The 23806-nt window shown below is 45.0% G+C and overlaps 1 protein-coding gene and 1 long non-coding RNA gene across 2 annotated transcripts in view; one reads left to right on the top strand and one right to left on the bottom strand.

Moving 5' to 3' along the window:
- Positions 1–23806, top strand: part of myo16 (myosin XVI) — a 74683-nt gene that overhangs the window by 22907 nt on the left and 27970 nt on the right. The window contains 13 exon segments of the mRNA XM_047047675.1: positions 4471–4536; positions 5535–5662; positions 9227–9332; positions 10517–10634; positions 11138–11285; positions 13269–13386; positions 14379–14496; positions 15969–16040; positions 16180–16321; positions 17393–17465; positions 23073–23225; positions 23406–23606; positions 23703–23778. Coding sequence (XP_046903631.1) covers positions 4471–4536; positions 5535–5662; positions 9227–9332; positions 10517–10634; positions 11138–11285; positions 13269–13386; positions 14379–14496; positions 15969–16040; positions 16180–16321; positions 17393–17465; positions 23073–23225; positions 23406–23606; positions 23703–23778 — 1519 coding nt within the window.
- Positions 448–1014, bottom strand: LOC124485879. The gene is made up of 3 exons (XR_006958101.1): positions 938–1014; positions 703–801; positions 448–536 (listed from the first exon to the last, which is right to left on the bottom strand). It is a non-coding gene; the product is annotated as an uncharacterized LOC124485879 (long non-coding RNA).

Here is a 23806-nt window from a genome sequence, read left to right on the forward strand (position 1 = left end):
ACCTCGAGGACATTGTTTGTTCCAAGGTTGACATTAGAGCTTGTAACTTGCCGACAGGGTTGACTCATTACATGTGTGTTTCTACACCACCACTACTGTAGGGTGTGTGTGTGTGTGTATGTGGTGTTTGATACAGAATCAGAAAAGTCCACAATATAGAGATGTCTGAGTTACCTGCAGTCGCCCAGCATAGCTCCTGGCACAATTACATTTAGTCATTTAGCAGACGCTCTTATCCAGAGCGACTTACAGTTAATACAGGGACATTCCCCCTGAGGCAAGTAGGGTGAAGTGCCTTGCCCAAGGACACAACGTCATTTGGCACGGCGGGGAATCAATTCGGCAACCTTTTCGGATTACTAGTCCGACTCCTTCACCGCTCAGCCATCTGACTCCCCTGACAATTAAAATCTGAGGCATTCCACAAATCCACCAGGTAGGTCCTCCTCAAAGACTTCCTCCCTTTAGAAGCTCTCCGGTTCCTCCTCATTCAGGGACTCCTCCTTCTCTGCATCAAGCTTAGGTGGCAAGAACGGCTGCACAACAAGAACCAAACAGTCATCCTGACTTTCTGGAATTTAACATGTCCAAACTGTTCACTCTGTTGTGTTTGCTTTTCATTGTACTTCCCATGGCAGACAAAGAAGTACAGATGCAAAGAGTGTGGGGTTTCCATTCTGTTTACTGATGATATAAGGTTACCTGTCCGGAAAGGTTCGGGTCCTTCAATGCCATTTTCCCAGCCAGGGTAAGGTAGACTTTGGGATGCTGTTTTGACCATACACGGGCCATGAAGAAAGTCTGGCAGGGAAGATATGGAGACATAATCAAGAACATCATCTTCATTGAGGGTGACTAGTAGCTTTCAGCAAGTGTTTTTCTTATCCAAACTGTAGATAGTGGATGAAGAACATGGGAGGTGGAGTGAAATAGTTACCAGAGAATCCAGAGATGTTAAACCACTCAGTAGTAGCTTCCCAGCATGAGTCTGCTGGAGAACAGGCCTGGATGAAGGAGCTTTCATGGCAGAGAGGAAAATGAGAGAAGGTTAGGACTTCTACGCAAAATATGGATTTGTACAGAGTAGACATTGTAAGTGTTTTCACATTATTTCCTGCAATTGTTATGAGCCCATGTTCTTAGTGATATGTTGATGCGCCCTCACAAACCCTTAACCCCAAGACAGACTTACAAGCACACACAGGTACGTACAGGACCAGATAGAGGGAGCAGCAGTTCCTCATCATCCTCCATGACCTGAGGAGGAAGAGTACAGTAGATGAGCTTTAGAAGCATTACAGACATAAATAGATTTAAACTATAACCAGTAATAGGATATGATCTAGTAGGTTTTGTTGCTCAACTGTAGAGTGCCTGTCCTTACTGTGGGGGGTGTCCTATCCAGGCTATTTCTCCACCATCTAAAGACATGTCTTTGGTTTATGTTTCTTTGACTTCTTTTTGCTGGTTTTCTCTGTGTCCCTTCGCCAGATGGTGTGTAACGCAGCCATCAGCTGAGAGGAAACTCTCTGATAGTTGAAACAGAAAAAGGCGTGGAATTAGCGCTGTTTCATGAATTTGTTTAGTTAACCAGCAACAAGTTCACAGTGACATAATGATACCAGCCATTGAAACCTGAGTTTGACCTGAGGGCCTTACTGGACGAGGTGGATGTTGAGCTGCCTTCCCAGATGGTTTTGAGTCAGAAGTAGACAGCTAAAGAGATGGGCTGTTCGAGCTAACAAAACCACAAGAACTAGAGGGCCCATGTCATTGCTTTTAAAACACACATTGTTCAATCAGTCAAAAAATATTTCTAATTTAATTCGTTGAAATAGGAACTGATTTCAGCAACTTGCTTTATTAATTATTTTTCAATCCAGAAGATTTTGTTTAGTGGTTATCGGTTGTTATATCCTTCAATACTTAGCTCCAATTAAACTCTCAGATGGTGTTGGATATTTTGTGACATGTTGTTGTTTATGTGTGTGTATGTTTGTGATTTTATGTGTGTGTAATTAACAAAACTGACCAACCATACCTTGGTTCAATTCATGGCTTTCACTTGTTGTTTCCTCGCTTAAGTCAATGGGACCTACAAAGCAGTGTCTGATCATTTAAAAAAACTTAAACACATAACAGACCCGGCAGCTACAGCAAAGTCCGTCAAGCTTTGTTAATCACCTCAATATCAGGGTGAAACACTAATGTGACTTTTGCAGGGTGTTTCGGAGGACAGTGTTCTTCCACTCTGTAGGCCACAGCAGTGCAACTCATTAACCTTGAGATCAAGCCTAGGGATAGCATACAGCGCTAACAGCTATCTCATGAAAGCTTATTCTTTTTTTTGACAGCAAGTACAATCTGTGTTTGCTGTTTTTTATCATACATTTTGTGCTAAATGGGGTTGCTTTAGATTGGCACAAAATGTTTTTTGCTAAAATGCTTTTGAATTTTTGTTTCTTCTGATTGGATGGAAAGAGACCATGTGACCCTGTAAGAAATACTACAGAGAATAAGAAGCAAGATTATAGGTGATTCAGGATTCATAGAGGGGAGAAAAGAATGGACAGGGGAGGGGGAAGAAAGTCAAGGTGTGGAGGAATATCTCAACCACTCCTGTGTGCAAGTTCATCCAGTTGGGTCAAATGACAAGGAAACTGGAAGGGGGGAAACTGGGGCATTTATCCCTGTTCAATGTGAGCCTATCCAATATGTAGTCATGAAATGTCATTGTATACTGCAGAGATGGTGGCCATGATTGTGGAGGGTGGGTGAGGAAGGTTCGGCCAATTCAGGCTGTGGTTGGCTCGGATTCATCTGCTATTCAGCTGACGGGAGGCCTCCTGGTGGAGTTGATGGTGGTACTGATGGATGTGGAGAGATTGGGATTGGTGGTGCAGTTTGGCCGGGTGCCAGCTCATTCAGATGTGGAAGGTAATAAAAGGGCAGATGAGATAGCAAAGGGGGCATGGGGAAGGGGGAGAGTTGTTTTGCTGGTACCGATTGGGAGGGAGAGGATCAGGGCGGCGGTCACGTCTCTCTGGCAAAAGCGGTGGTAGGAAGTGTACAGGGAGGTGGTTTGATCAGGTGTACAGTTGTTTGGGGGAATGGTGATGGCACTGGGTTGTTGGAGAAAGAAGTGCCGTGGAATATGAATTCGATTTTTACCTTTAACATGCCATTTATACTTTTGCAGAAGTACTTGCTTCATGCTTCGATAGCCAAACAACTCCTGGTGCGCGTAACTCCGTCATTATTGCATTTCGTACTTCAGTTGATCAATTTCTTATTTCCGGTTAGTTACTGTGCATCCAATCAGCAACAAAAGTGTTGTACCTACCCTTGAGCGTGTCTTTGCATTGGGGGGAGGTGAGCAAGTCATCCTATTTGGGGGGAGTTGACTCGTATTTGAGGGGAGTGTTTTCATTTGGGGGATGTACTCATATTACTGGGTGTGTTTTGCACTTAATGGCCACCGTACCTTAGTTGTACTCTAATACTGTATGTGAAGTCTCTTTCCCAAAATTCAGCCTTGGTGCAGAATTACAGCCACTACGAGCAGTCCCACAAAAAGCTTTCCTTAGACGTGCCATTTCTGTGTTCGTAGCTTTAAATGTTATGCGGAGAAAAGAGGCGGGGCTAACTGCCATGCTTCGGCTGTTTGCAAGCCATGATGTCTCTCGAGGAAAAAAACAATAGCGCACTCGTACGGTTGTATCTAATTTTCTCATTGGTGGGCCAAATTGTCTGGGTGGGCAAAGCAGAGAAAGGGGAGGTAACCTTTCCCCTTATGACAACATAATGGGAAAATTCCAGATCGGACCATTTGAGCTTTCATTTTCCCAAAGGCGGAGAAGAATACCCAGGGCTTGGTTTACACCTATCAACATGTATAGCCACTGGGGGACCAAAGGCAGAACTCATATTAATGACAAATTACCTCAAAAAGTAAAATGTTCATGCCATGGGACACAGGGGCGTGTTCAGGGAGTGGCCTAGGGTGGCACGGGCCACCCCTGAAATCTGATTGGCCACCCCAATATATGATTGGCTATATGCCCAGTCAGAGGCAGGCCACCCCTGGTGCCACCCCTATCAAACATTTCTGGACACGCCCCTGGGACGTGCCAAATAGCCTATTAGCTCAGGGACAACTCACAAGGAAACAGTTCATTTACAGGGTACAGGTTTTAGCCTGTTAAAAGTGAGAAGGAGAGACCAAGCATGAACTAGAAGGGTGCAGTGTGTGTCTCCGTTCTCTCAGAAGGTGTGTTTGTGGGCCCGGGGTCTTTGTTTGGGAGAGCAGAGCATACCCCTGCAGCCAAAGCTACTTTCAATAGTCATTGGATTTTCTACAGCATCATTTCCCACAAAACGTGACCGGCTCATTAAATGTAATCTATCCAGGCATCTCCATTATTCAGATCTCGGTAAGTGTTGATTGATTTAAATGTTCTTCTCTTGCAGACCTACATTGGCAACATTCTGCTTCTTGTGAATCCCAACAAGGAGCTTCCTATATACTCCACCCTGGTGAGTTCTGTTCACACTTTACTGCCTGGCTGTGTCCTTCTGGGAGGGAACATGATTTTGGTTCCAGACTCACTGTCACGTTCAGTGTTGTATATACTGCTTACACAACATGCCATTGTTAAATTCTCTGTTAAAGGTATTTAGATCTAAACTTTTCTGTCTATGGTGTACTAAATAAACTATAAATGTAGTAAATATAAACTGTTGGATTCATCTGAACAGATGTGTGTGCTGCTCATTCCCTTTCTGAGTTATTCATAGTATTAAGTGGTGTGTGTGGGTGTGTGTGTGTCCAGTATGAATGGCTAAAATGGGTCTTGACTCTTGATACGCTTGATTAATAATGCAGATTCTTCCTGTTAGTGATACAGCGCAGGGCTGACTCGGCATTATGCACTAGACAAACTCACGGTGGATCAAGTTCAGCCACACGCACACACACACTCACACACTCACACTCACACACACTCACACACACTCACACCTCCGCACCACCCCATCCAAGCCCTGACCCCTGAGACATATGATGGGTGAAGAAGGTTTGTAGAGGGGTCAGGGCCAGGAGGCTGAATGAAGAGAGTGGTTGATCCGTGGCCCAGATCCAGGGTGCCTACTACAGCAGGTATGGGGGAGGTGTTAATGAGCCCTTTGTAAAGGTTCCGCCCTCCAGTGCGTTTCCTGAAACAGGGCCAAGTCGCAAGCTGGCAAGTGTATATTAGTGTCTCTTTTTTCCCATTTGTCCGTCCTTTATTGACCTTTACCTTCCCCTATCTGACTGTAAAGATGCACTCTGGAGGCGCTGCAGTACTGTACATAGGCGTATGTTTCAGAGAGCGTGTATGTTATGTAAGAATGTCAGTCTTTCTGTGGAACTCACCTGTAACCTACTTTCTGTCTCTCTCTCTCTCTCTCTCTCTCTCTCTCTCTCTCTCTCTCTCTCTCTCTCTCTCTCTCTCTCTCTCTCTCTCTCTCTCTCTCTCTCTCGCTCTCCTCTCTAGGTGAGTCAGTTGTACCTGAGCTCGACAGGGCGTCTCTGCTCCTCTCTCCCCCCACACATCTTCTCCTCCTCTGAGAGGGCCTACCACATGATGCTGCAGGAGAGACGGCCCCAGTGCTTCCTCCTCAGGTACCACACTCACACATGTGCTTCGTATTAAAGGAAATCCAGCCAGATTTGCCACTGCGGGCCGGTCAAACACTTCCAGAGGGATTCATAGGCCTGAGTTCCGACCCGTTAAACGCTCACGAGATGGATCATCTAGGAAGGTTGAAGCTTGCTGTTTGTCCCAGGCTGAACAGGGGTCTGTGCGTGTGCATGTGTGTGTGTGCGCGCAGGAAGATGTCTGATTGCAATTAAATCCCGTTCCGGCTCTCCTCCGACTTTCATGCTGAGTCGCAACGGATCTGGCAGGGAGTTAATGCGCTCTGGCCGCAGGCTATCCATCACACACACACAAACACACACACACGTGTACACATCCTGTTAAACCCTCCACAACAGTCTGTGCTCCACTGGGCTGGATGCAGTCAAAATGTTAGGTCCCTCAAGGGCAAGCTCTCTCTCTCTTTCATTCACACACACACACACACACACAAACACACACACTTTTAGACAATGAGCACACATGGTCCCATGAGGCCTACCAGATCACTGTGTCCTTGGAATTGAATAAAACCTGGTCAATGAAAAGCGAATGTGGACTTCAGACTCTCTGCATAGAGAGAATGTGTGTGTACAGACAAACTGTAAACACACATAAGCACACGTAAAAATGTTACATCTATTTATTTATTTATTTATATATATATACAGTGCCCTCCAAAAGTATTGGAACAGTGAGGCCAATTCCTTTATTTTTGCTGTAGACTGAAAACATTTGGGCTTGACATCAAACGATGAATGTGAAACCAGAGATCAACGTTTCAGCTTTTATTTCCAGGTATTTACATCAGGATCTGATGCACAAATTAGAAAATATCACCTTTTTGTTCGAACCCACCCATTTGTCACGTGAGCAAAAGTATTGGAACATATGACTGACAGGTGTGTTTTGTTGCCCAGGTGTGTCCTATTACATACATTATTCAATCAATAAATACCACTGAATGTCTACACTCAGGTTCAGATTGGGTAAGATAGGTTTTGTCTATGCAGACTGTATTCAGAGGTGAAAACAACATGAAAACCGGAGCGCTGTCTTTGGGTGAAAAACAAGCAATTGTGAGTCTTAGAGAAGATGGAAAATCAATAAGAGCCATTGCAGAAACATTGGCCATAGCCAGTACAACCATTTGGAATGTCCTGAAGAAGAAGAAAACTACTGGTGTACTAAGTAACAGACGTCGAACAGGTAGACCAAGGAAAACATCAGCAGGTGATGACAGAAACATTGTGAGAGCTGTAAAGAAAGACCCTAAAACAACTGTTAGTGAGATCAGCAACAACCTCCAGATGGCAGGAGTGAAGGTATCACTATCTACTGTTCGCAGAAGACTTCATGAACAAAAGTACAAGGGCTACACCAGAAGATGCAAACCACTCATTAGCAAGAAGAATAGGAAGGCCAGGCTGGAATTTGCCAAAAAGTACAGAGATGAACCTCAAAAATTCTGGGACAAAGTTTTATAGACTGATGAGACAAAGATTAACTTTTACCAAAGTGATGGAAAGGCTAAAGTTTGGAGAAAGAAAGGAACTGCTCATGATCCCAAACACACAAGCTCATCTGTGAAACACGGTGGAGGTAATGTCATGGCTTGGGCTTGCATGGCTTCTTCTAGGACGGGCTCATTAATCTTCATTGAGGATGTAACACATGATGGCAGCAGCAAAATGAACTCGGAAGTCTACAGAAACATTTTGTCTGCCAATTTAAGGAAAGATGCAACCAAACTGATTGGCAGAGCCTTCATCATGCAGCAAGATAACGACCCAAAACACACTGCCAAAACAACAAAGGAGTTCATCAGGGGCAAGAAATGGAAGGTATTAGACTGGCCAAGTCAATCTCCAGACTTAAACCCTATAGAGCATGCATTTTACCTGCTTAAGAGGAGACTGAAGGGAGGAACCCCACAAAACAAACAACAACTGAAAGAGGCTGCAGTGAAAGCCTGGGAAAGCATCAAAAAGGAAGAATGCAAAAGTTTGGTGACGTCAATGGGTCACAGACTTGCTGCAGTTATTGAAAGCAAAGGATTTGCAACTAAATATTAAGTCTTATTCACTTAAATATGTTTTAAGTATATCTGTTCCAATACTTTTGCTCACATGACAAATGGGTGGATTCAAACAAAATGTGATATTTTCTTAGTTGTGCATCAGATCCTGATGTAAATACCTGGAAATAAAAGCTGAAACGTTGATCTCTGGTCTCACGTTCATTATTTGATGTCAAGCCCAAATGTTTTCAGTCTACAGCAAAAATAAAGGAATTCGCCTCACTGTTCCAATACTTTTGGAGGGCACTGTATATATATATACATATATATATATATATATATACATATATATATATATATATATATATATATATATATCTGTCTGTGTCCATATATTGTCTTCCCTTCTGTTCCTACCCTCACTCTTATTGTGGCATTCAGTTCAATCTGCGATTGACTCCTCAATGTCATGCATCATCATTACCCCAGCTGCTTCTGACCAATTATCTTTGTGTCCGTCTTACTTACCCCTCCTGTCTTCTGGTCATCAGTCGATTGATTCTGTGTTTCTACTGTTTGTCCGAGTCGACTCGGTTCCGTGTTTGTGTCATTTGCTGCAGTTCTGTGTTAGCTGTTTTTGAACTTGAAAACTTTAAACAATCAGTTTTGGTTGTTAGTAGTAAGTACATATCATCTTTCATATCATCATATATTCTTTCTGTTCTGGCCTATACATATTAGGTATAGTGCTTGTTGATGGTTTTGACTACACTTTAGGTTGAGAACACCAGGCAATGAGCGAGTGTCCCTATGTTTATTCGAAGCATTGTTTGGTGAGGTTCAGCACCCTTTCTGTTTTCGTTTCCTTGGCACCGTTCATGGTTCCCTTGTTTCACTGCTGTGAATGACGCCACTATTTGTATTGAAAACACTGTATCACACGTTGTGCTAAGGCGTACGCACTCTTTCCTCACTACAAACGCGCTAGACACATGATCCGTTTGTTAGACCCTTTCCCTCCTTAGGTAGAGACGAACCCGAGAGAGCGTTGTCACGACACACACACACACGCCATACACAGACACACGTACGCATATGCACTTGGGCACATCCATAAACATGCAGTCAGTGATACAGATACATACACACAGGGTTTGAATGGCTTCCAAACCATCTGCTTGACCTTAGTGACTTTGACGTGCATGCATGCCTGTGTGTGTCAGCGCCTAGATCCTCATGGCTGCAGCACTCCTAAAGGGAGTTATGTCAGAAGTGGTGATAGCTCTGTAACGGAGGAGGGATGGATGGAGGGATAACATGATGTCAGGTGGGGTGGAGGAGTATGACAGAATGGGCAGATGTCGACTACACCCTGGTGATGTAATTCAACACACCCATCCGTTTAAGACCTCACGATTAACTATAACTGTCACAATTGCTCTCTTTCTCTCTCTCTCTCTCTCTCTCTCTCTCTCTCTCTCTCTCTCTCTCTCTCTCTCTCTCTCTCTCCCTCTCTCTCTTTCTGCAGTGGGGAGAGTGGCTCTGGGAAGACCGAGGCGTGTAAACATATAGTCCGACACCTGACAGCCAGGTCTGGCCCCAAGGGCTTCTGCCTGGAGCCCAAGATGAAGCATGTAAGTCCAGGCATCTTTCTTTGTCAGAGTCCTGGTCCTGGTTCTGGTCCAAGATCTACACATATCTAGACTATGGTGTGTGTGAGAGAGCTCCAGTCTTGACATACAACCAGGGATGCTAAGCAGCCATTTTCTCATCTCCAGACCCAAATCTGACAAGAAACCTTGTTGACAGCCATCGAGTTTTGACCGACACATGCTCGCGTGTGTGCATGTGTGTGAGCTCTCGTGTGCAAGAAAGATATTGATTGGACTGTTAGTCTTCAGCCAGCATGCATTCTAACAGCAATCTTTGGATTGTGTATTGCATGCCGAGGTAATCTGAGCAATAGTGCCGGGGGTGGCGGCTTCCCTTGTATGGCCTGATGAGGACTATTGATGTCGATCATTGAGGAGCACAATGACAGAGAAAAAGACCTCCATCTCCATTGTGGGAGCAGCTGCCAGGTTCACGCTGGGAGTAATCAGTTCAGATGATGCTGTTTAAGCAGCAGTAGCACATTTCGAAAAGACCTGAATGAGGACACGGTCACACTGTCCTGCTTTGCTGGTGCATTGGCTGGTCTAGAGTCAGTGGTGTCCCGGTGGTGCTGGTATCAGAGTCTCCCAGATCTTCAGAAGGAGCTGGAAAAGCTGACAGACACCGCTGGATGCAGTCTGGGTGGAGGAAGACTGGGATGATGTCACTGTTGAGTACTCCAATCTGGGTCAAGTCTCAGAGAGAGATGGGGAGATGGAGAAGGAGGGAGACAGAGAAGGAATGGGAGAGAGGGAAAGAAAGGGAAAGACATTGAGCACACAAGTGAGAGAGAGAGAGAGAGAGAGACAGTGAGACAGAGAGACAGAGAGTTTGAAAGAGAGACAGAGAGACAGAGAGACAGAGAGATTTGAAAGAGAGAAGATTTTTGAAGGTTGATGACAAATGTAATGATCAATAGAGCCATATCGCTCCCTACTGGATGAAAGTAGTATTGCACCTGGACAGATTTCCTTGGTGAGGCCAGAGCTTTGATGATTCAGAACATTCAGCCTTTCCAAACCTTGCAGCTAAACTTGATTCAATTCATGATTCCTGTGTGTGTGTCCTAATGTTGAATACCATCCATCAATATGTGATACTTGAGATTACACATTCAGTTATGGTATTTGTACGTGCATGTGTGCGTGTTTGTGTGTTTGTCCAGGTGAACTATATCCTGGAGGCATTTGGGCATGCCCAAACTCCCAGGAATAGCAATGCCAGTCGCTTCATCAAGCTGCTGAGTCTTCAGTATTGTGAGAGGAGGAGGACACTGCTCAGAGGTAGGGATAATGACAAACACTTTCACACACATACAAGTACACATGAGCAGTTTCTAAAAGGGTCTGTTGTAATAACAGCTCGAGGCTGGGGCTCTTCCCCCTGCAGTTCTAAACATGGCCAACAGAGGTCAGTATAGCAACATCTGTCAACCTTCTACGTAACACCAGTACAACCCTTTTATTTCTAGCAAGTGTAACCCAGAACCGTCATGGAAGAAAGGCCATGTAGTTCATGATGTTATGTCAAAAGATGCAAACAAGTTTTTTCACAGGCCCTGACGGGTCATTTCCTCACAGTGTTTGTTTTTTGTTGTTATGAGGTTTTAACACGTGTGATGTTTGTGCCTCTGTGTGTGTGTGCCTCTGTGTGCATGTGTATCTTTCTGTGTGTCCCTGTGTGTGTCCCTGTGTGTGTGTGTGTGTGTGTGTGTCCCTGTGTGTGTGTGTGTGTGTGTGTGTGTGTGTGTGTGTGTGTGTGTGTGTGTGTGTGCACTTGGGTCCAGCACGGGTCTCCACCTACATGCTTGAGAAAAGTCGCCTGGTCCACATGGCGCCCCAGCAGCCGAACTTCCACATCTTCTACCTGATGGCCGAAGGTCTGTCTGCTGAGGAGAAGAGCTGCCTGTACCTTAACAACCTGCTAGCACACAGGTATACAACACCTTAACAACCTGCTAGCACACAGGTATACAACACCTTAACAACCTGCTAGCACACAGGTATACAACACTTTAACAACCTGCTAGCACACAGGTATACAACACCTTAACAACCTGCTAGCACACAGGTATACACACACCTCAACTACCTGCTAGCACACAGGCATACAACACCTTAACAACCTGCTAGCACACAGGTATACAACACCTTAACAACCTGCTAGCACACAGGTATACAACACTTCAACAACCTGCAAGCACACAGGTATACAACACCTTAACAACCTGCTAGCACACAGGTATACAACACCTTAACAACCTGCTAGCACACAGGTATACACACACCTCAACAACCTGCTAGCACACAGGCATACAACACCTTAACAACCTGCTAGCACACAGGTATACAACACCTTAACAACCTGCTAGCACACAGGTATACACACACCTCAACAACCTGCTAGCACACAGGTATACACACACCGTAACAACCTGCTAGCACACAGGTATACACACACCATAACAACCTGCTAGCACACAGGTATACACACACCTCAACAACCTGCTAGCACACAGGTATACACACACCTTAACGCATTTACCGTGAGACTCGCGCATTCTAGCCATTTCGAGCGCGACACCTTGTATTTCTCACGCATTTCAACCATTTCTGACGCTGAGAAGTAAGGGATAACTTGTCCCGCTATATACAATTAATCGATGAGGCGTAGGCATGCTGAGGTGATAGTTGTCTCGAGTTATAGAGAGTTGAATGCCAATCAGAAAACATCACCATCACCACTCTACCTTGCCTCTATCTCACCTCTATCTAACCTTTACCTTGTTGCTGCCCCACCTCTAACCCACCTTGAATCACTTCCTCACCTCCACCTCAACTTCAATTGCCTTTTTTCTCACCTCAGCTTCACATTAAATGACCTCTACCTCACCTCTGTCTCACCTTAAATCATCTCTCTCGACTCTTTCTCACAACTCTGCCTCACCTTCAATGACCTCTGACCTCACAGACCAGGATAGTAGCCAGCATCCTAGTTAGCAAACCTCACCTTGCTCCACATCCACAGACAAACACACATTATCCATTCAACCAGGTCTTCGGTGACGTACGCCGTCTCTTTAGTCTGCTGATACTGTAAAGAGAAGTAGGCCACAGGAAGAGAAAGTATATGCTGCCCTTTACACACCATGTGTACTTACAAATACACACACACAGATACACATGCAGAGAGTCTGACAAATAACAGTCGTTTTTACCCAGTGGTGGGGATCATACATTTTATAGACTCAGCCTGAGAATACAACTACAGAAAACAAACCAAGTCAGGATAGAGCGCCGCGCGCGTGTGTGCGTGTGTGTTTACAACTGTGTCAGTATTGCATAAACACTTCCCGGCCTCCCAGGCAGTTGGATATGCAAAGACAAGGATGGTTGTAGTAGAGTGTGTCAACAGCCAACTGGTATCCGATGTCTCCCTGCCTCTCCTCCTCTTCTAATACCCTGCTCCTTATACCTGACACTCTCACCACACTCCTACAAACCCCCAGACAAGGTTAGGGGTCAGGTCTGTCCTGAGAAGGGCTCTTAAAGTAAACCACCACCATTGGCATGAGCTGTGCTTCTTTCTCTCCTGAGAACCCCCCCCCCCCCCCCCCCCACACACACACACACACATAGACAAACACACATGCCAGAAACACACACCAGTGTTCTATTCTATGGCTTGGTTTGAAAAGCGAGCCGTACAAGATGGTTGGTGTGTCTGGATCAAGATGCAATCATGGCTGCCTCCTTCCGGATATTTCACGGCGCTGTCACCTCTTGACTTACTGGTCCCTCTATATGTCTATTTTTGTGTGTATGTGCGTGAATCGGCGTGCCTGCTTTCGTCTCTATGTGTGTGTGAATGTCTCCCTGGGTGTACGTGTGTGTGAATGTGTGTGTGTGTGTGCATAGGTACCTCAATCCTGCTCCTCCGGGGGAAGGCCCCCCCGTGGCCATGGCCTCCACCCAGAGCAGAGATCGGCTGGCTGCTGTCAAACAGGCCCTGCGAGCCCTGGGCCTAAACAAGCTGGTAAGGCATTGTCTCTCTGCTGTGGAAACGTGCCGTGTGCACATGGGATGATGTGTGTACTGTACACATAGAATGATGACGCACTCGTGTGCGTGCGTGTGTGTGTTTCACCCTACGACATGATGGTGTCGAGGCCAGGGTAGGTGAAGGGACAATCACATGGAGCGCACATGTCTTTGGCAGTTTGCACAGACTATCGTGCTCTGTGCTGAGTGCGTGTGCGTGTGTGTTTTTCCAGGACGTTATCAGTATGTATTCTTAGTCTCCGGTGAGCATATGCTAACAGAGGTTGACCACCGTCTCACCTTTTAATCCTCTCCCGGGTCCAGTCCTGCCGTCAGTGGGCGGGCGGGGGCGGCGGGGGGCGTGGTAGACAGAAAGACGAGTAGAGATAGTGAGATTAGGATCGAGTGTAAGTACCAGTGGTACGTCCGTGGAGAGAGTGAGCGAGAGAGAGAGAGGGAGAGAGAGAGACAGAGAGAGAGCGAGAGAGAGAGAGAGACGCGCACGCACATAGGCCCAGTGAGGCAGGGGCCTTTTGATTGAGATAGAGAGACAGAAATAGAGGGGGGAAAAGACTGGACGTGGAGGTGGTCTATAGGTCAAAGTGGAAAAGCGAGACCCCCTCTGGTGTCTCTCTAAGCTGTCCTTGGGAGATAACTCCCACCCCAGGCTGACGTTAACCCTCCCTCTCTCCTTTGTTTTTCCAACTCCTCTGTCTGCACTGGCTGGATAGAGTGTCTGTGCTTATCACAATGAAATCAGCTCCAATATCCTACACACACACACACATGCACACGCACTCCTACAAACACACACACACACATGTATTCCCCCACTTACCCAGAGACCCAGTAGGTCTGTGTAATAGGTAAGCAGGGATTCCATTAAGCAGGGAATTCCAAAAATAAATATTGAATATCAAGCTTTCATTTTCCATCTCTCTCCTCTGCCATGCCCCCCCCCCCCCCTTCCTGCCTCCACCCACCCAGGAAGTGGATTCTGTATTCCAGCTCCTGTCCTCTGTGCTCCATGTGGGCGACCTGCGCTTCACCACCCTGACTGACCCAGACTCCGCCTTCCCGTCTGATCTGCATTTGCTGGAGCGAGGTCAGCACAACCCCATCACATGATGCAGGTCTGCAATGTCTGCACACACACCAGACAGCCAGCAGGGGGAGAAACAGGGGCGAGAGACGAGAGAGACGAGAAGAGAAAGCGAGAGAGAGAGAGAGAGAGAGAGAGAGAGAGAGAGAGAGAGAGAGAGAGAGAGAGAGAGAGAGAGAGAGAGAGAGAGAGAAAAAAAGAGAGAGAGAGAAAAAAAGAGAGAGAGAGAAAAAAAGAGAGAGAGGGGAGGGGGCGAACCGAGAGAGAGGCAAAGGCGAGAGGAACCATTCGAAAAAGAGGGGAGAGAAGGAGGAGGAGGTACGCAGTGGAGACGGTGTCTGTCTCCATCTTCTTGTTTACGTCTGCTCTGCTGCTGCCTCGGCCCCCCCTCCTCCACCTCTCTCTTTCTTACTCTTTCTGCCTCTCGCAGGCCCTCTTTCCGTCCAGTGTAGACTCTCCAATAGTCTCTCCCCTGCATACTCTACGCTGTTTTTCTCACCCTCGCAGACACAAATGCGAACACATACACACACACCTACACCCTCCTGATGTTGGCCAGGAACATGTTTACTAAGCCTCGTTTCCCGGCCACAGTGTTGCCATGGCGACAACAGAGACCACATTATGCAACCTCACATGGAGCTGGGACCCCTGACCTCACAAAGGAGGGGTAAACAGGTGATGTCATCGCTCTGGGAAAGACAGGGCTTCCCGTTGACAGTACCATGAGACTGACATTGACTGATGATGATGTCACCTGTGGATCTGAGTTCTGCTAGATGACACTATCAGGGCCTGGGCCAGGATGACTAATCACTGCCAGCATCATAGATAAATCTGTAGGCAAAGATGAACTGCAACTGCCCTATTAATGTTGGAGAGGAGAACAATAAACGAAAGTTGTTTTCAGTCTAGTTATATAATATATATACATATATTTATACGTATATATATATATTAGGGGTGGGCATAAATATTTTTTTTTTATCTAGATTAATCCCACTGTAATCTTGGAATTAATCTAGATTAATCTAGATTAAAATGGCTCATTTGAATTCTGCCAAAGGCATTCAGAATATGTGTGCTACCCAAATAATGACTAAAAGTGAGTATTTGAGAACAGGTTTCTCAAGCCAGGTGGGCAAGGAGATTAGTTAGCTTGGCTGATAGAGCTGTGCTGAAGGGGTTGCCTCGTTTGCACTCAAACATAGTAGTTTGACGACAACTCTTCCCCTGCGCTACATCAGTGCTTGGCCCGGCATCTTCCGCATTAGTTAAGGGATGCTTTGCGTTTAGGTGGTATTTGAGACCGGGAGAACTCCTACAGTAAACTCATACTGCATCGCACAAGGTGCAAAAAATTTTCTTTTTTTTATCGCCCGATAAGAGTCTCACGTTAACGCAGCACGTTAATGCCGATAACAGCCCACCACTAATATATGTATATTTTTTTCTCTTTTGTTTCTCTTTTCCAGTGGCTGGTCTGTTGCAGGTGTTTTCAGACGACTTGAGCTCTGCACTCACTTCTGATGTGCAATATTTTAAAGGTAAACTCTCACTTGCCCCCAACAATAAACACTTACACAAACACTAGCTAATTTCACAGTTACCTCACCTACCATTAGAAACAATATCAATAATAATGACTGGGTATCATCCCCCTGTTCCTGCTTGGGTCTTTCCCAGGTGACGTCATCACTAGGCGCCACACCGTGGAAATGTCAGAGCAGTACAGAGACCAGCTGGCTAAGTCTCTTTACGGACGTCTCTTCAGCCACCTGGTTAACCTCATCAACGAATACCTACAAGGACAGGACGACAGCATGGGGTGTGTGTGAGAGAGAGAGAGAGAGAGAGAGACAGAGAGAGACAGAGAGAGACAGAGAGACAGAGAGACAGAGAGACACAGAGAGAGAGAGAGAGAGAGAGAGAGAGAGAGAGAGAGAGAGAGAGAGAGAGAGAGAGAGAGAGAGAGAGAGAGTGCGTGAGCGTATGTTGGCCTAAATCTACCGAGAAGGTGTAGTGTTGAAGAATGAAAATACGAGTAGGAATTCATTGATAGCTGGAATGTTCTGGTTGCACATACAGGAGTCCAGCCTTATGACTACTGCTGCCCTGTCTATCAGCAGAGCACACCCACCAGAGAGAACACCGCTGCTATCTCCAATACCACACTGCTTGGAGTGTTGAAATAGTTTACAGTGTGTTCTTGTACAAACACACACACACGCATACACACACACACAGGGTGGAGGTGGAGGCCAGTGGGTCCTTGATCTTGGTTGCTGATGTTTTTGAGTCATATCACGCGCTCTGATAAGCTGCAGTGGTATCTCTAGGAATGTGTTTTTCTAGTCATGGTACTCATGCACATACACACTGACATGACGCACACAACAACCACTCACACAACAACCACACGCTCACAAGCCACGGTATGCATGGCACATGCCTGAACATACACCCAATAATACTTACAATTTTGAAACACATTGAGACAATTAAACACACACTCACACACACAATTGTAGTGACATCAAACAATGTACATGTTCCAAATGTTTTGCACAGTATGCGCAAGCACGCATACACAAACAAAAAAGGTTTTTCCAATCAGGGCTGTGAGTGAGTGAGTGTGTGTGTGTGTGTGTGTGTGTGTGTGTATGTGATTTTGAGCACCGTGAGGGTCAAACAACCAATCTGGCACTTGTTTAGACACCTTGCGTATATAGCTGAATGTAGATGCCATGTATGCACGTGTGTCCATGCTTGTTTTGCTATTCTCATCTCTCCACCTCCATCCCTAACTCTCTCTCTCTCTTTCTCTCTCTCTCTCTCTCTCTCTCTCTCTCTCTCTCTCTCTCTCTCTCTCTCTCTCTCTCTCTCTCTCTCCTCACAGTGACCCTGCCCTGGAGATAGGAATCTTGGACATCTTTGGATTTGAGGAGTTTCAGAAGAACAGCTTTGAGCAGGTAGTTTCCTATGAACGCACATCACATTTGCAGAACCTCCCATGTCTGTCTCTGTGTTGGTCTGACTTTGGAGGGGGGAGAGGGGGGGGGGGGTCAGATGATCCCAAAAGGAAGAGGGATGCATGATGTTAGAGAGGACATGTTATAACAGAGGACACAGGGTGTGCTATGGGTATACAGGGTTTAATAGAGGACAAAGGCTGTGTTATGGGGATACAGAGTGTATTATTGGCCAACAGGAGGTACAGGGTGCATTTTGGGGATCCAGGCTAGAACAAGGAAACACAGTCAGCTATTGTGCTGTAGTGAGGTGGGCCACGGCATCTGTGATGTATGTCTGTCCTCAAGTAAACCCGCTCACACAATGGCTGCCTCTGTGCCAGCTTGGCTGCCAGATTAGTTGCTGTGTGTGTGTGTGTGTTTGTGTGTGTGTGTGTGTGTGCGTGTGTATGCTCGTGTCAGGTGGTAAGATATCAAATTCTTTGCTCCTCTCAGTATGTTCTCTAATGAGAGCAGAGCGGAAGAGAGGAGTAATGACCTCAGAAAGGTCGCCAGAGAGAGAGAGAGAAGGAGAGGTAAAGGGAGAATGAAAGAAAGAAAGAAAGAAAGAAAGAAAGACTGAAAGAGGAAGGCTTCATGAAATACAAATGGACTTCAGACACAAGTATTTCAACCCAGTCTCATACTTCTGCGGATCTATGACACGGGTTTACACTTCTATTTTGCGTGCCATAGATATGCCAAATCTCTGTTTTACGTGCAGTTTATACGCAAGTTCCTCCCATTAATTTCTATCAACAGAAAATTTGTCTCTATCACACGCAGAACATCATCAACTCTTTAACGATTATGTGTCATCATCCAAACTCGAATTTTACGGAGATTCACGATCTCGAAGCTTCCAAATGTATACTTTTTATACAATTTTGTGGGGGAATTTTCACCTCAAACACCTTCAAATTCATCAATTATAATTTGCCACCAGCACCAAGCAGCATTCTTGTAAATAAAAATAAGAAAAAGATATAGCCTAACACACACAGGCAATATATAGGCTGCATACAACATAGATACAGGCCCGGTTCTTGCCAGCACTGGAAGGGCGGGCTGCGGGTATCTTGAGTGGGCAATTATGGTGATCAATTATCCCGTTTTTTTTATTAAGATTTGACTATAATTCAAGACAACTATCATCTCAATATTTACCACAGACTTTAATATGAATTTGTGACCTTTCGTAAAATCCGAGTCTGGATGATGATGTGAAAGGATAAGCATTGATGAAGTTCTGCGTGTAATATAGACGCATTTTCTGTTGATAGAAATGAATGCGAAGATTTGGCGTAGTATAAAATGTACGCAAAATAGGGATTTGGAGTATATATGGCACACGAAATAGGTAAAAATTGAGACTGGTTTAGGTCTGCACTTCTATTTCGCATGCCATGTTCACGCAAAATCCCTGTTTTGCCTGCAGTTTATACGCAAATTCCTCCCAACAGAACCCTGAGTTAGCTGAAAGCTAATGACAACTAATGTGGATAGCTATCCACATTAGCTCCTGGAGACATCATCGTAACTAGGGGATTGACTTTGCTGGAATCCAACAGTGGTTAACATAGAGCCAAGTCTGTCCAAACTTGATGGTGACGTCACTGCTGCTTTCTTTGTTACAGTCAAAGTAACATGAATCCCAGCATCTTCTCACCTTTTTTAAAAACTCAAACAGTGAAAGAGTTGCAGAACGAACAGGGCGACATCACAGATGTAGCTTGGTGGCAGATACTTTCCATTACAAGTTAGAAACTCTTTACTACTGGATGGCCTCGATGGCATCCCTTCAGAACATAAACAACATAAAAAACAGTTCCAGTGAAGCAATAAACCAAAAAAGTGTGTGGTATTTGTCTTTGATACAACACCCCCCAAGCCATGTCACGGTTCCATGGAAAGGGGAAGATCTCCTGGGAAGCCCTTTTCCTTGGTATCAATGTGTTATTAACTACTGGGTGGCTTCGATGGCATCACTCCAGAACATTTCTCTAAAAACCAGTTCCAGTGATGAAGCCATACATCAAAAGAGGGTGTGGTATTTGTCTTAACACTCCCCAAGCAATTTCATGATTCCATGTGAGTTCCTGTGTGAAGCCCTTTTCTTTGGTATCAATGTGTCTTTAAGATGGGTTCCATTCAAGTTAATAACTCCCTAATCAGAATCAGAATTACGTTTATTCGCCATGTAGGTTTATGCTGTTGCCTCACAGCAAGAAGGCTCTGGGTTTGATTCCCTTTTGAGGCCTACCTTTGCTCAGGTGGATTACATGCCTTTCTGTGTGGAGTTTGCACGTTCTCCCCATGATCACCAGGACTATATGCCACCAAAAGATTGTTTGACTTTGAACACTTTTAGCAGCTCTTTTACTCCTTGAAATATATTGCTTTAAAGGTGACCCCTGGCAAAGGTTCAAAAATCAATATATCAGATAAAGGGTGACAGAAATGTGTCAAACGTACATAAATTAACCTAAAAGCTCAGACCTTTCCAAAAATGGGTTTGATCTTGTTGTTCGACAGTCTTTTTAAAATCCAAACCTGCCATTGCAGTGAGGCATCTTTCCAAGTACAGTTTCCCAGACCATTCACAATCTAAATAGACTACATCAGTGGTCAAGCTTTATTATTTATTTTTTGGTGGCAAATAGTCCTGCTTTAGCACAAACAATATTAGGGTACAGACCCACTTGTGCATTTGTTTATCCCCAAACTTAAAGATTATCATTTTCTCTGCAGAAGACATGGTCTAAACAGACCCCGCTATCAAATTAGGGTTAGGGGTTTGTTGTCCTTGGTGGTACATGCTCGTGGCTTGGCCTGTCGAATATTTGGACCAGTGAGTACTTTTTTTCATATGGCCTTACTTCTAAGCCAAATAAAGGCTCAAAAGCGCCACCTTGAAGTGTTCGATTTCCAAATTTAAAATGTGTCTTGTACTCTAATGTATGCTGCTACCAAGCTGAAAATGTGCACGTTGCTTCATTGTGAAACATTCCATGCAGAGTGTGACAGTAACATTTGAAACTTGAATATCATTCTTTGTACAGTTAAAACGTATGAAAAAAGCATGCCAAAGTTTACTTTTGTAGTGATGATTAATATATATAACTTTTATTGATCTATAATAAATTTACATTTTACACTTCTGATCAATCTGATATAAACTTGGGGATGATATTGGTGTAAAACACAAATTACACACAAAGAACTACAAACGTATTCCATTAAACAGTAGATCGAGACGTTTAACAACGCCATATTTGTAGCTAAATTAAATGTTTCAAAGTTGACATGTTTAGGGTTAGAAAACGGAACATCTAAACGATTTATATGTCACATAAAATGATGTATGAATAGATTATAATATAATGGAGGTGTTGAAGAGGTAATTTAATATCAATATTAGCATTAAATGCCCTTGTTGGCAATGGTGTAGTATTCTAAATTAGGAAAGATGGGACGCATCAAGGGATTACCCATGAGCCTTTGTGTAGGCTACTTGTATCATGGTGTGTGGCAAGATTAGTTGGTAGCTATATTTAGCCGGTTTTGTTTGTCATCATGTGTCATTTTGCATAATTAAACTTATGTTAATAGAAACCATTAGATTACTTTGTTTTAAGATTGTTCGGAATCTCGTTTGTTTAAAGAACGACAGCTATCATTAGCTTTCAGCTAACTCAGGGTTCCATTGGGAGGAATTTGCGTATAAACTCCAGGCGAAACAGGGATTTCGCCATATATATGCCAAATCCCTATTTTGCTTGCAGTTTCTACTACGCCAAATCTTCCCATTAATTTCTATGAACAGAAAATGTGTCTATATTACACGCAGAACTTCATCAACCCTTATCCTTTTACGTCATCATCACAGCCTCATAATTGCCCACTCAAGATACCTGCCAGCCCGCCCTTCCAGAGCGGGCAAGAACCGGGCCTGTACGCAGCCTATATATTGCCTTTGTGTGTTATATTATTTTTCTTATATTTATTTACAAAAATGCTGATTGGTATTGGTGGCAAAAAATAATTGATGTTTCTATTAAAAAAAGTATACATTTGGAAGCTTCGAGATCGTAAATCTCCGTAAAATCCCAGTCCGGATGATGACGTATACTCAATAAAGAGTTGAAGACGTTCTGCGTGTGATAGAGACGCATAATCTGTTGATAGAAATGAATGGGAGGAACTTGCGTATAAACTGCACGTAAAACAGGGATATATGGCACGCAAAGTGTAAACCTGTGTCATAGATCCGCAGAAATATGAGACTGGCTTGGTATTTAGCTGGTGATTGCATTTCGCCTCATCCTTCCCAGTGATTTCCTCTCATCCGCCACCCTCCTCCCTTACTCCCCTCCTCCTACTTCCCCTCTCCACTCCTCCCCCCCCCCCCCGCCCAACTCCCCACTCCTCCCCTTCCCCATCACCCCTAGTGTTCTGTGCGAGGAGGCTGTTCATGGAGACCTGGTCAAATTACTCAATTACAGGCAGCATACACACCATGCAGTGTGTGTTTATCTGTGCGTGTGTGTGCACATATAAATGTGTGTGTGTGTGCTCGTACTGATCCTGAGAACAGTACCATCTCGGGTGTACACACATGGCATGAACAGAGTGATCAGGGTCAATACTGGGGCGTGTTAATTAAAACTGTGCTCGTTAAGAGCAGGGCTTGTTAATTCTGTATTGAACCTGCTCAGCGCTTCCTTAATGAGCTGATATATGAATGAAACACCTGCTGGTATCAGGAACGTAATGCTGCTGGACCACCACACACCATTACACCATCACACTACACTAAGTTTGAAATGATGTCAACAGGGTATAGAGATAATGGAGGTGATGAACTCCAGTCCCAGAACAGTATGTGTGTTTGTTGCGATGGTCTTAGACAACATTTTAGAAAACCCCTTTCTGAGTCCTGCAAGGTTGCCTCTGTGTTCGTTTATATCGCCCGGGGATCAACAGGATCAGATTAAAGGACACGCGAAAAACACACACGTAGAAACGTACACACACAGAATCACAGAAACACACACACAAAATCCCCCACAGAAACACACTTACACACATAAACATGCACATAGACACCTCTTGTTGTATTGTTTTGCATCAGCTGAGCAGCAAGTTCATGGGGAGTTCAGACGGGGCAGTAGCCAGGACAGTTTGGGGCTCGTGTTCCTACCTGCTGGGTCAGAAAGAGGTCGAGTGTCTGGAGAAACATGGTGTCTCAACAGAACTGGAAGGTACTGGTTCTGGTTCAGCCTGCAATAAGACAGGGTTCAGGGGGGTTTCTCTAATCCATGGTACAATGATGTTATTTTTGTGCCTGTGTCTGGCACCAATCAGGGTTACAAGAATTGTTTATGGGGCTGACTTTACTGTAAAAACCGCACACTGAAAAACATTAGTGTCTGCCTGAGGCTTTATAAACCTCAAAGCTGTTGGTCAACAGCTGTGTGTGTGTGTGTGTGTGAGAACATGACCATTAACTGTAACAGACAGTATGTTTCTGAAAAGCAGTTTTGTGTGTGTGTATGTGTTTTCCAGCTGTGTGTGAACATGACCAGTGAGCGTCTAAGACAGTATGTCTCCGAGGTGCTGTTCCAGCAGGAACAGGCTGAGTGTCTGCAGGAGGGTGTCGCCATGGAGACGCTGTGGTCGCCCGGCAACCAGCCAGCTGTTCTCGACTTTTTCTTCCAGGTACCGTTTCAGATTGACCCCCACCACACACACACACACATTCAGACGATAACACTGCACACACAGTTTCTATGTTTACGCATGCTGCTCTTTGGCCATGCCAAATGTCATGATACTGTACCCAAAGGGACTTTACACGGCTCACTCAGTCTGTCTTTCCGTGTTTGTGTGTCTGTTCAGAGGCCCCAGGGTCTGCTGTGTGTGTTGGACGAGGAGAGCCAGGCTCTGCGGCCTGCTGAGTACACCCTCTACAAGAGGCTGCAGACACACCTGGACTCCACACAGACACACGGCATCTCCCTGACGACCAAGGACGGCAACGGAAATCCCCCGCCCAAAGACCAGGGTCCCGCCTTCACCGTCAGCCACTATGCAGGCCAGGTAGGAGCGGCCTGTCGATGCACAACAACACACACACGCGCGCACGCGCTTTTCCATTGAACGGATAATTTAACATGTCTCTTTTCTGATTGATAGATGACATATGACCTCACAGGGTCATTGACAAAGAACAAAGACTCCCTCCCTCAAAACCTCCTGCTTGTTATGAAGTGTAGGTATCGAATACACACGCACGCAGG

Source organism: Hypomesus transpacificus, chromosome 23 (assembly GCF_021917145.1).
Source record: "Hypomesus transpacificus isolate Combined female chromosome 23, fHypTra1, whole genome shotgun sequence".
Taxonomy (NCBI): Eukaryota; Metazoa; Chordata; class Actinopteri; order Osmeriformes; family Osmeridae; genus Hypomesus; species Hypomesus transpacificus.